General features: G+C 42.6%; 1 protein-coding gene across 2 annotated transcripts in view; it reads right to left on the reverse strand.

Moving 5' to 3' along the window:
- Positions 1 to 220: 220 nt before the first annotated feature.
- The window catches only part of fignl2 (fidgetin like 2), a 17,281-nt gene continuing 3,671 nt past the window's right edge, over positions 221 to 13,830 (reverse strand). Inside the window, exons 2-3 of one of the 2 annotated variants that reach the window (XM_047807447.1) lie at positions 5,802 to 5,847; positions 221 to 4,790 (exon numbers count right to left, since the gene is read on the reverse strand). In XM_047807447.1, coding sequence (XP_047663403.1) covers positions 2,743 to 4,779 — 2,037 coding nt within the window. In that variant the 5' untranslated portion in view covers positions 4,780 to 4,790; positions 5,802 to 5,847 and the 3' untranslated portion in view covers positions 221 to 2,742. The remainder of the gene's footprint in view (positions 4,791 to 5,801; positions 5,848 to 13,830) is intronic. The other variant, XM_027170278.2, reaches the window with a different exon arrangement.

Genomic DNA, 13,830 nt, shown 5'->3' on the forward strand with positions numbered 1-13,830 from the left:
GAACCCAATCGAATGGCTGAATCTCCTAAAACATATCAAGGTTTTCTGCAAATCTTATGTTAATAAATCTAGATGGCTTTTTTTCACCCCTATACCGAGGTCAGTTGAGGACAGGAGTTTGGTCACCCAAGGTCAGGCCGTCTATCTTGGTAGCCTGCCAACTGCAGTCATGTAAACTCCTCAAGCACAAACAGCGTGAGAAATAAACCTGGGTCAGAAGGTTGACATATTCTCTTTAATAATGTATGATATTTTCTCTTAAAATACAGCCTTTTTTGAGGTAGACCAATACAGTTCAAGAACATATCGTTTCAAAACAGACATCAAAAAAGACATGAAATAAATACTTTCATGTACAATAGGTTGCAAAAAAAAAAAAAAATGAGGTAGAAATGGTTACAGAAAATGTACAAGAACAAGAACCTAGATCAAAGTTACTGTACTAATAGATTCAAAACAGCTAATAAATGCCAGTTTTGTTGAACAAACTGCTAACATGCCTGTATATACCTTTGGAAATTGGGATGCTCATATTTAGTGGTATAAAAATCTCATGAGTCTTATATAAAACGTAGTCTCTTCGATTATGCGACTATTAGAGACTATTATTAGCAGTGCTCTGTATTGCGTCTACACTATAACACGTGTAGTCAGAGTGCAAGAACGCTGGGTTTTGTACTTTAATGTCAGTCTGGATCAACATGTATGCAGAAGATCATCACAATTGACCCGCATTCTGTGTCATGTCAGAAGCCACCAGCAAAGCTTGAACGGTGCTGTAGGGTTCAAGGAGAATGGTGACCAAATAAAAAAAAAAACCAAGAGGATGAGAAAGAACTAAGGAACTCAAAGGTCTATCCATCTCTTACAATACAATCACTTGTAAATATATGTATGATTATGATGTTTGGATATGATTTGTATAACTTTTGCAGAACAATGGCATCGGAGCACTCTGTAGAATTTGGAGTAAAAGCCAAAATTGTTAACATTGGTAGAAGCTTCTAGATTGTCTACATGTAGTGTGTATAAGCAGTGTGTGTGTACCGGAAACCGCATGACACAACCGATTATTAAACATGATTAGCTGCCAAACAAATCTGCTCTGATTAATCTTTGGGCTGGTTTCTGTTATCTGAAGAATTATAATGCGTTATGTCTAATGGCTATTATAAAATCTCTAAAACACCATTAAAACCAAATTCAGCATGATTTATGAAAAAATGATCAAAACAGTTTGTCCAACAAAATCGAGCATCTGACCTGCCACCTACAAGAATGTTTTATGAAGACAATCATCACTCCATCAAAATCTACATCCAAAATAAATGGAAAGGATGAAGGAAATATGTATATATATATAGAATTACAAAAATTGTGGATTTTTATGGCATCAGATATCCCCTGAAATACCTGAATTACATTCAATGTTAGTCTTTGTAGCATTTTCAAGTTTTCTCCTATGAGGTAATATCACAGCTGAAGCATGTGTACAGATCTGTGACCTCTCTCTCTCTCTCTCTCTCTCTCTCTCTCTCTCTCTCTCTCTCTCTCTCTCTCTCTCTCTCTCTCTCTCTCTCTCTCACTGTCTCTCTCTCTCTCTTTCTCTCTGTCTCACACACAAACACAACTCTGAACCACCTCAATATTCACTACTAAGACCCTAAGGTTACATACATTCGTTATCATTTCTGAGGTAAAGAAATTCTTCCTGAGTATTTCAAACAAGACTACATATACTAAGAAAAAAAAATAGTAAGCAGAAGAGAATATTAGACTTTTTTTTTTGCTCTTGCATTTCCAGGGTCCAAAAAGACTGAATCAGAAATCTGGGTAAGGAATGTGAGACGGACGCAGGAACTCATGGTTAGGGGTTATGGGTTAACGCCCTAGGACATTGTGGATATTCCATGTTTGTCTAGTTTGTACAGTGTACAGAGCAGATTGTGGAGACTGTAAGGGCCAGTCTCACGCTTTCTCTCTTACTTCCTAGGTCTTAATACTATTTGGGTAGAGATGCATACACTTTTCATGAAAAGACCGTGCTTTGACAAAGTGCAAACAACATGACCACGGTCTAACAATTTTGCACAATATTGTTGGTTTTAAGCGGGTTGCATAACGGTGGTTCCCTTTTGGTAAAATGCTGTCAATAGGGCAGGTATCATTTAAAAGCGATATGGTGCTCTTCTATCATTTTTGGTCAAAAACGATTTATTTGCTCCAATACGTCCCAAGCCGTTTAACACCAAAATATCAATTTGGAGTAAATCAAAATAATAAAAAATATAATGCCATTGGAGCAGACAGGCAATAAATAGGATCCTGAGAATTGCAGTTAATGTTGGGCATTATTAATATAATCCAGGTTCATTCCAGGATCAAGGCTGATCAGAATTCTAGTGAAATTCCAGAAAACGTTTCAGTATTTCTATTAGCAAACAACTAGCAATTGCCCCCTCTGATAAATGCCTAATATTTAATTTCTTTGGGGAAGAAAAATAAAGTATATGTTTATTTATAGAAAAACAGCACACCATGGCATGTTTCCAAAACAAGAAAGTGTTCATTCTAAAATGCCTTTTCACCGTAAAATGTAATCTCCCCAAATACCCCCCCTTTTTGGCTGCAATGTATGTAGCTACAAAAAGAAAACAAATAAAAAAAGGAAAAAGGTATCCATGAGGCTTTCTACCTCTGCACAAAGATAAACAGTCCAGATTCCAGTGGCTGAACTGTCCCTTAGTGGCTGTACACCTTGCTCCATTCCATACAAGTGTCCAGTTCTTTGGGAGCCCCATGCGGTCGCACCTTACAGAAAGCACTCTCAAAGTCTTTGAAGGCTGGCGAGGAGAGGGGCACACCAAGGCCATGCATCTGACCAGTGCCTGAAGCTGATGCTGAAGCAAGGGCCTGCTGACTGAGCTGCAGCAGCTCACGTGCAGAGAATCCATCGCAGCGCTGCAGGACAGCAGCCAACTCCTGTTCACTCAGACTGCAGCCATGAGGCCCAAGAGCTTGCAGGAGCAGCTGCCTGCGTCCATTTCCGTCTGGCAGGCTGATGTGGTAGCGCTTGGCCATGCAGCGCAGCAGTGGCTCTTTCAGAAGCTCTGGATGGCGCGTGGAACACACCACCATCACCATGCCACGCTGTACCTTCTCCAACTGTGCCTGCAGCTGCTGTCTGAGACCCTTGTCATCCTCGAAGGCCTCTAACTCACTCAGCAGCACCACTGCTGGCTGGCGCGCTGTAGCCACTGAGAACAGCATGCCCAGAAGCTGCTCAGCCTCAGCTTTCCACTTGGTTAGCAAAGTGGTGCCACTCAGCCTGAAGAAAGTGGCCCCAAGCTGTGTGGCCATGGAGTGCACCAGTGTGGTTTTGCCCCCACCTCGTGGACCAAACAGTAGCACAGTTCGGGGAGGCCGAACAGAACTGTCTGAACGCAGTGCTGGCCACAGCAGCTCCTCTTCTAGAACTGCTTTTATACGAGCATGACCAACTAGATCTGACCACAGTGGAGGCAGTGTGCAGTCCTGTAGCTCATTGTTTACTACCTCCAGCAGGCGCTGCTCTGTACTCTTTAGTGGCTCAGGGTGTTTGAGTGAGCGCTGTTGCTGTGGAAAGCCATGCTCAGCTCCTCCGTTCTCTCCTGTCATGGCTGTTGGGGGGCTGTATTCGCCAGCTGTTCCATATGCTGGCGAAAGCAGGGGTTTCAGGCCACTGTATTTGCCCACCTCATCACCTGCAATGCCTGGCTGTGATCCAGGTTTGCTGGGCTTGAATACCTGTGGGTCCGCACTGGTAGCTACAAAACCATTTCCTCTGCATTCTGCTTTATCACCTACACTATATGGTGAGTCCCCACCAGACTTTAAGGCTTCATAGCTATATTTCCTATAGCGTGATCTCCCATCCTCATCTTCCTCTTCAGGAGTCATTTCAAATGCCTTCCTCTTCAGTGAACCTGCTGTCTCTGAACTGCCCAGGCTACTGTTCTGGTAACTGTAGCTGCCTCCTACCACTGTGGGCCGTGAAGTGATGGGAGTTGGAGCAGCTATACCAGAGGGAAGGTAAGGGGGAGTCGGGTGGCTGTAAGTGGGTGCAAGGCTGGTCTGGTGAGGGTAGGAGGCAGGAGGATAGTTATAGACTGGAGTGGAGGGTGTGTAGCTGGGCAAGAGGGTGGGGCCAGACTGCAGGGCATGAAGTGGTGCTGGGGGAAGTGCTGAGCTGCCTTGTGGACAGTATCCTGACGAGAGGTAGGTACCATTGTAGCTAGGTGGGTAGTCACTGGAATGAGGACCACTGCATGAACTGCTCCCACTGTAGCCTGAGTCTGACAGATTGCTGCTGCCTGCAGAGACACTGCCTGATCCAGGTGGCATTGTGGGTGCTGGTGTCACCTTCAGACCATCGTGGGTAGATGCAGGAACCAAAGGATAAGTTGAATCAGTGCTGTGAGTGAGGGACCAGGGCTCCAGTTCACTCTTTTGGCTGCCATTGAGAGCTCCAAAGGCGCCAGGCTCAGGGTAGGCACCCACAGCAGGGCGCTCATAGGCTGATTCCAGCACACCCGAGTATTTTTCAGCATAGCGCTTAAGCAGGTTGGAGGCAGTGAGGGCTGAGATGTCATCATTGGCCCAGGCGTAGCTGTAGGAGCCACGGCCTCGTGCTGAATACAGCTCTGGTTTGTGGGCGGGTGAGGAGGTGGTGGAAGATACATCCAAATGCTGCTCGGGCCACTGGCTCAGGGGCTGGGCATGCTCCGGGTTCCAGTGCATCTTCAACAGACCTGTTAAATACAATTAAACCAGAAAACAATGAGAGGACAATATTACATGAAAGGAAAAACTATATTTTTATATAGTTCAGCATAATTGACATAATTCAGCAACTACCCTTAGATTTCCATTATTATTTTTTTGCACTTATAGTTTTTAATTCTTTTTTCTGTATTTGAAAATATTTGGTCTGTGGACATTGCTCGTGATATAAAGATTCAGTGGATAGACAGTAAAAAAATGGAGTATTCCTTTACATTTGAGATGTTTAATCTATTACAGACTATATATTTATGATTGTACTATATATATATATTAGGCACTAGAATTTGCCCAGCTCTTGTGAGACCAAACTACCCCAAACACAGAGAAAGAAAAAAGGAAAGAATATATTTGTATTCCCCTGAGTGTAAAAGGGGTGGACTTGTTCTTTCCCCACTTAGAACGCATAGCTGCCATGTGCTAGCATCTGCAGCCCTCCCTGAGGAGCCATTGTTATCACCCGGTGTATGTTTGACTGAACGCCTGCTGTCCATCCCCTGCACCACATCGGCTTGTCCACAAAGCAATTCTCTAAAAACCCTGTGCAGCCAGGACAGAGCAGGAGAGAGAATGGGGAGGGAGACAGTGGGGTAAAGAAAAAAGGAGGGGGGATGGGCAAGCGGCACCGAATAGTTGCGCTATTCATCGGCTGCTTCCCATGAAACACTGGGAGCGTGGAATGTCTTTTCCTCTGGCTATCTACGGCTCTGGACCCAGTGATTCATTATCCTGCCTTAATGTTGGAGGGATGAAAGAAAGACCAATTGAGTAATGACTGGGGAGAAAAACAAAACAGAAATTTTAAAACTCCAAATTCTGTTCTTGGATCCATTTTTTATTGCAACCCATTGATGGATCAGTAAAATAAGTGTGATCCTAGGGTTTATGCAATTTCAGCAGTTTGAAAGAAATCACATTGAAGCCTGTATTGGAAGGCAATTTGCTTCTCTTTGCAGAGGTATTAGCCTGAAATTCCTTACCTAGCTCGGCATTATTGAACTGTCACAAACCGGCCCAGGGTGAGACCTATAGCGGAAAAATATAGAGGTGAAAGTATAAAGTCGGCGAACCTTTATTACAGATGGGATTTTTTTATTTCAAATTTTTTTATTTAGAAAGTTATGATTCATTATTCATACTTCTGCAAATGTGTGTGGGGTGCCCCCTGCTTTATTGCCATTTAAATCAAACCTCGGGCTAATATACTGTGTTCTCCTTCAGGCTTTCTCCTAAACTTTGCCCTCCCCCTTTCCCTCCCCCCCGACTCCTCTCCAGATGGCTACTGCATTACCTTTGCTTCGTATTTATTAACCAAGAGCTTCAACTTTCTTTCAAAAGTCCTGCATTTAAATAAATGTCAAACTATAAGAAAATGAAACAAGAGCATGAAACGGGTTTGGGACATGGAGTTGAAGTTTATTGTCCAGCCTTCAGAAACACCAGAGTGTCCTGCCGGACATTCCCATCTGCAGGCTGGTAGGAGCAGAGTTGTGCAGAGCCCAATAATGGGGCCAGTGTGTGACAGAGATGGATGGCAGCCCAGGGGAGCTCATAAAACCTGCAGAAGGGAGGGGAGGGGAGAGAGTGGACAGCAGACGCACTGGCCAGTGTGTGTTTGTGCGCATATGTGCATGTGTGTGTGTGTGTGTGTGTGTGTGTGTGTGTGTGTGTGTGTGTGTGTGTGTGTGCATATGTGTATGGACAAGGCTTGACATTACGGAACTCAGCCGAGCAGCCAAACTGCTGTCCACTCCATCAATATACACAAGGTTGTGCACCCAGTCTCCCGTATGCATGCACACTCATATACAGACGCGCTTCCTGGCCAGAGCGCCTGCTGTCCACTCACACACCCCCCCCTCACCCCCCACCCCTCCTTTCTCCAGACAATCTCACGGATGAGCCATTTGGGATGGAAGGATATATTCCTGCTCCCATGAAGCGTAGGATAAAGACCAGGTGCTGACCTTCATCCCCAGTACATCTACAGCTCTGTTTTGTCCTCTAACCTCACTGAACACTATTCCATCTAGTATTAAATGAACCGGACACGAGCTGCAGTTTGCAATTACACCTCGGCGGCTGCTCAAATCAAGCTGTATCTGACTGAGCTTTAATACACGTTCATGATTCAATCTAACCCTGGAGAACAAACAGGGAATATAATATGATGGATTATAGAAAATGAAATCGAGAGGAAGAAAGAACTGTTAATGTGATTAACGTATGTTTATGCAAGTCCTGTAGTGCAGTCTTCAGAAAGGCAAAATGGTACATTTAAAAAAACTCCAGCAAACTGCAGGGACTCTCAGAACCTCACTTAACAAAGACAGAAAAAACTCAAAAGCTCGCTCCGTGTATGTCATTCCAAACACAGCGATATCCATATGACCAGCTCTGGGTTACATGTCACCCTCTGTGGCTGTAATCAACATGGGAAGCTGGTAAGTAAACAGAGGCGTAGCAGTTGGATTAAGAAAAGAAGGCTTCTCTCGCCACCAGGCCCTATTGTCCACATGGACCCTTGCTGCCTCTGCTTTGTGGGAGGTGGACACTGAGGGCCTGATGCAGCCTCTCTACACAAGACTTCAGGCCTGGCAGAGAGACAGATGTTTCTACCGACCGCCTTACTGTCTCCGTGTCCATTGTTGCAATGGCCAGTCCAGCAGACGTCCCCATAGCTTGACAATTCTGTTGGTTCTGAGACAAAGGAGAGGGATCCTATTGTCAAAGGCCTGCCTAATTATGGAAATCTTATTAATCTATTCAACCGAGGTCCACCGACAGCTTTTGTGGTGCTCTGGGATTTATTGAGGGAGTTTCGTGTGTGTGTGCACTTCGTATTGCATCTCATTTTTCTGGAAGGAGTGCGTAATGAAGATAGTGCACAAGCACTGTTTCGGGGTTCACAGCATTAGAGTTCAGCGTGGAGTGTGTCGGGGAGGTGTGAAGCACCACCCCACAGTCAAACCACCTGCTATCCAATTTTAGATAGAAATTTGACCAATAAAACCAAATGTCTTTCTTTTTTATGTTTCAGAAATCTGTGGATAGTAAATAGCACTGAATGTGGCCTGTTCCTATACTTTCTGCTAAAAAAAATCTCATTGAAATTTTTCGTCTACGCAAAAGCTACAACGGATCCAATTTGAAACGAGTAAAAAGTAAAAAAAAATCGATTTCTGTAATAATCGGATTTGCCCTGCACTGTGGAGAAACGACTGTCACATCTCCAAAAGGCTCAGTGCTGGGATTGGATTCCACCTCAGTCAAATGAATAACATAAACGCAAACAATCTCCACTATGATAAACTAAACCCTTGGATTATTTTAGTCTGTAACAGTGCTAAACTCTTGAAGCAGAGCGTGTGAGTACAAGCAAGGGCAGTATACGTAACGTGAGAAGAGCGGGCCAGAAGCAGTTTCACAGCACCAATGATATCCACAGCCCATCTCTCTCTCTCTCTCTCTCTCTCTCTCTCTCTCTCTCTCTCTCTCTCTCTCTCTCTCTCTCTCTCTCTCTTTCTTTCTGCTTTTGTCTTCCTGTCTCAAAGAACAAAACCTACTCTCATGCTACATGCCTTCTGGGATAGGCAACCATTAAAGTTGTCAGTGTGGAAAGAGCTGTTATGAGCACGAGCAGGAAGAATCAATCCAATCAAGCAGGACTGCTCACACACTCTTGCCTCCACATGTCCTAATAAACCAACCAGGAGATAAGAGACCCAATATCTCACACTGAATTTTTTTTTTTAACCAGTCTGTCAGTTAACAATATAAAATTATATTTAACCTCAGCAGACCCCAAGAGATCAGTATCTCAGTGAAAATGTTAAGACACAGTTAAAACAGATTTTCTACATGTCTGGAAAGGTCCTTGTGGAATATATCTCACAAATGCCAAAGAAAAAGCCTTTTTCTGTAAATTACAAAGTGCAGAGTGCACAAAGGGCACAGAAAGAGGGATTAGAAACATTTGCAAATAGTAAAAGAGAAAAAGAAGGGAACAGAGGGAGGCTGGGATGTTTACATGAATTAATCATCGCAGGGCTCGAAAGATAAGACAAGAGCCTGAGTTCTAATCATTAGCTGATTTGTATTCAGTTCAGATACTGAAGAATCGATGATTCAGGCTGAAAAGACTCTATAGGACTTTTAAGTATGAAGTGAAAGTGTGGAATGAAAGTAAAAATTTTCTTTAAATTAGGCCTCAAATTGGCTTTGTTAAGGAACTGATGATATGTTTTAAATTTATTTATATTGTAATTATATCCGATAAAAGGATAAAGTTGGTATTGGATGTTCTGATATACCCAATAAGACCATTTTGCTTTTTTCTTTATGGTTGATAGACATGGCATAGAGTCACACCTAGAACCTATTTTAATGTCTGTAGGGTGCAAAATGGAGGATTAGGCAACAGCTACATTGAAACCAACAACTGCAAACTCAGGACTATTTCTCTAACTCATATAATGAGACTAGAGAGGAGCAAGGTTAGAATTTATTCCTTAACAACACAAAGCTTCAGTTCACACAAACATCTTAATGAAGTCAGGTTTGAGTGAGTAAATATCTGGTGGATGTCGGGTTTTGACCAAAATGTGATTCTTCTGAAATATTCTGACCCAATCACTATGTATTTTAACAAAACTATTTAGAAATATTGTTTTAAATAGCTTATATGTGTCTGATTTCAAGATCACATTAGGAAAGCTGAAGATCAGAAAATAGTAGCTGATTTTAGACAGGAAGGGTTTTGCCATCGTTCAGTGGCATTGGAAAAAAATGTCAAATTTAAATTTAATAGGTTTTCAGTTTAGGGTAAATTAGATTAGTAAATGTTAAAACATGTGAATGAGATGTTTAGAAGAAAACCATACAGTATTTCAGTTCAGGAAAAGCTAGAATTTCCTCAAAAATCTATACAAATTTCATGTAACATTCAGAATGTACTTCCGTCATAAATCCAGCAGCTTCTAAAGCGGGCTGTTAAATAAATAATAATCCCAAAGTCTGAGTAAAAGCTCCTCATACAATCCCCCGTCGTTACTTATAGGCCATGTCTAATTGAGCATTGCTGAGAAAATTATTATAAATCTATGAGTTAGTCACAGTGATGTGATCAATCAAAGGAAACCCAATCCCTGGGCAGCATTCACGCTTTCTCTCTGGAGCTCATCTGCTCTTTCTTTTCATGGCCCTAAAAAGATGTAATAACAGAAGAGTTGGAGGGCTCTTACGAGTTTTCACACCTGCTGCCCAGCGCCCTCCCAGACGAGCACACATCTATTCACACAGCCCAGGCAAGATCCCTAGAGAAGGGAGCCTATCTACTGAAGTGGCAGTGAAGGAGCTTCTCTATCCTCACTCTCAACATACCCACCCCTCCCATCTCTCTCTCTCTCTCTCTCTCTCTCTCTCTCTCTCTCTCTCTCTCTCTCTCTCTCTCTCTCTCTCTCTCTCTCACACTCTCTCTCTCTCTCTCTCAGCTGTCTGTAGTCTTTGAGCTTCTGAATTGAAGGCATTATCACTCCGTGTGTCACACTGTAAGTGCATGCAGGCGTGTTAGATCATTCCTGATTAGCTACTTGAACCACAAAACCATGACATTAGCTATTTGCATGGAGATAAAAAGTAAGGTAGTGCCTTATGATCACAGCTCAAGTGCATTTTCGGTATGACCATAATCACATTGAAAATATTTAAACATAAGCAATTCTTTTTTTTTAAATTAAATTATTATTATTATTATTATTATAATTATTGTTATTGTTATTGTTATTGTTATTGTTATTGTTATTGTTGTTATTATTATTATTATTATTATTATTATTATTATTATTATTATTATTATTATTATTATTATGATTATTATTATTATTAGACTTAGTTTTGTGTCATATTATCAACAACATCGTGTTTCTAGTTTTATTCTTTACAATTCTTTCTTTCTTTATTCCAAAAATATTCCTGACTATTTTACAGGAACTTAGTTATAGTAGTTAAAAGTTAATACCACAATAACTTTCTGACAAATAAATAAATAAATGAATGCAATTACAGCCGTAGATGTACGCATTACAGTACCATCCGTAGAACAAACTGAGAATTTTCATTTGGATACATCATCATCATCATCATCATCATCATCATCATCGCTTTATCTTTTTAGTTGTACATTCTTTAATGCTGCTGATGATAATAAAGGTAGTGGTCAGTTGGATGAAACAGCTTAGATGCATTGCTAGATGCTCATCATTTCAGAAACAACACCCCCACCTCCCTAGTCTGCTAATTTGTGTCCACAAATGGCCAAAAGCCAGGCAACCCCTCCCCTTTAAGAAAAACAGGGTCCCTATTTTGTGTGGCTTCAGGCTGGGTTTAGGTCATTGTGTCCACTAATATATCAAAGAACAGCTGTCCTAAGGCTCGGTGATGACCAATCACCCCCCTCCATCTGTCTCTCTACCACCAAATCTCTCCTCCATCTCCCCCTTTTTTCCTTCATCCCCTTTTCTGAATCTTTCTCTGTGCTGTTCTTCGTTGCAGCCCTGAATCCCCCACACACACACACACACACGCCCCAATCCCACCCTGCCTGTTTCGTTCCCATTCCGCTAAATCCTTTGCCCTCTCTCTTTGTTTATTTATTGACTCTACAACTGAGTGGGGATTTTCTGCGCGGCAACAAAACGAAATGTGAGACGCCCTAAAACCAGATCCCTGAGGCACTATGTGAAAGAAGTAGATTCGGTGCCATGTCTATTTTTTGCTTTAATTAGGAGCTCGATGCATGAGGGTGAAACTGCGGCTCTGAGTTCACTAGTTCGGCTACGGAGATCAGGCGGGCAGGCAGGCCACCCAAATGAGCCTGAGCACAGCCTTAATTAGGAGCGTAATTGCAACAGCGCTGGGTCTTAATGAGCTCTCCTTCATGACGGTGAGTTGATGAGAGAAAATGGGAAGAAAAACAGCAGAAAGCTTTCCTTTCTCCGTCACCCCGTTAGCTCGCCGTCCCACATAGCGCGCAACCTCCGCAAGGGCTAATTAAACCCCATTCACACCCGCTGCTAATGACCCCAGTGCTCATTCACATAGACACTTCAGTGTGCCGCCTGTTTACTCAAGGGCCCCTCCAAAGCCGTATTCAGCCCACGGTCGCTCTCATTAGTGTTGTTGGAGGCCTGTGAGATGCGCCACTCATCGAGAAGTGCCCAGTGTGCACCCTTTCCTTAGAGTTTCAGAGCTTTAATGACTTAACAGATGTAATCAGAGCGCTTCAACAGGCCTGACATTTTTTTTTTGCAAGGCAGGAACGAAATGAGGTCATTGTGAAGAAGAGATGCTGGCTGTATTTGTTTCGCGTTTCAAAAGCAAAAAGGATCCTCTGGACAGCGGGCCTCTGAACAACAAGAGTTAGGGCACTCGTGGGCCGCTAGCCTGGGACTGATTTAGGAGCGTGTTTGAAGTGCAGATTACAGATTCTTTGCACCAAATCCCTACAGGAGTATCCATGGCCCCAGGAATCTCTCTCAGATTTCCTTCAGGTTTGTCTGTTTAAAAGTGTAAGAAGAGGTAACACACGTGGGTGGTGTAAGGAGACAATGTGGAGAAAAGGGTGCAGAAACTGAATGTGTGTGTGATGTGTGTATGTGCGTCCATGCATGTAAGAGCGTGTATGTGGAAACCACTAATGCCTGTGTGTTGTGTAGTCAGGAACAGATCCTGACAATGGGAATGTTCAACTGTTCCACAAAGAAAATTCCAGCAAGGATGTGACACTATTCACATGTATACCACACTGGGCTGGACTTTATCATGTGCAGCTTACCGGTGAATTTGGCACCACGCAATATTTAAAGAAGTGCATGTGTAGAAATGTGTAGACATTCTGTCGTAGTTAAACATAATTGAACGCAGACGAGGAGGAAAAATACAACAAGAAATAGAAAGTGATTTAACTATAAAATCAGCTACAATAATCTCCCCTTAAACTATATGTAAAGTATTGGGAGATGTATATCGTGTCCTTTCTTTGCCTTGATCAGGTCTAACGAAATATAAATGTCCTTTTATTCTTAGACTAATATCTGGAGGAAGGAATCTGTGGGTGTTTAAGTGGTTAAAGTGTAAACATGAGGGCTATCTAACACCCGCCTGTGCAGTCCTAACATTCACACTACATGCTCAAGAACACACACACACACACACACACACACACACACACACACACACACACACACACACACACACACACACACTCAGAAGAACAGCCTGTTCTCATCAGCCCACGCCAACAAAGAGCAGTAACGCAGGACAAGCAGGCTATGGCCAAATCTACCGGTTACTTCAGAAGTGGCTAAAATGCACAAATATGATGCGTCTCTGAGGAATGTAAAATATTCCACCATGTCATTGTGACATTCTCAAAAATCAACCCCCAAACTAAGAGGGCTTTTGAAGTAGAAAGCGAAAGTTTATTGAGTAAATACATGACAACATGCTGTGTTCACTGCATTATAATGAGGAAAAAATGGTAAAAAACTGAAAGCTTCAAGGGCAATTATGTCATTCTGGGTAAGACAAAAATGTGGCTTGTCAAGAACTGTTCAGTAAGGATCCGTCCATCAGAACGACGAAATTGACAAGTCTGGGCTTAAGCCGTTAAGTGAATTCCTGCACAAAAGATGCTCTGAGCAACTACAGCCAAGCTAACTTTAAGAACAAAAGCGAGATCACCAGCACTGATAATTGCAGCACACACCTCGCCTAGCACCGTGCTTCTTTTAATACATAACACGAATCGGATTGTATCATTCAACGCTAAGCGAATACGTGTAAAAGTATTCAAACAACACAATGTGAGCATGATGAACAGCCATTTGCCTGCTCCAGCTCACCTCCCAGCCATGCAGAAAAAAAAGGCCTCCCTTCATTATTATGTAATTACATCTCCAACTGATCACAAGTGGCGTGCGGTTTGATTTCTCTCCCTCTTTTCTTGTA

Source organism: Tachysurus fulvidraco, chromosome 23 (assembly GCF_022655615.1).
Source record: "Tachysurus fulvidraco isolate hzauxx_2018 chromosome 23, HZAU_PFXX_2.0, whole genome shotgun sequence".
In the NCBI taxonomy this organism is placed as follows: domain Eukaryota; kingdom Metazoa; phylum Chordata; class Actinopteri; order Siluriformes; family Bagridae; genus Tachysurus; species Tachysurus fulvidraco.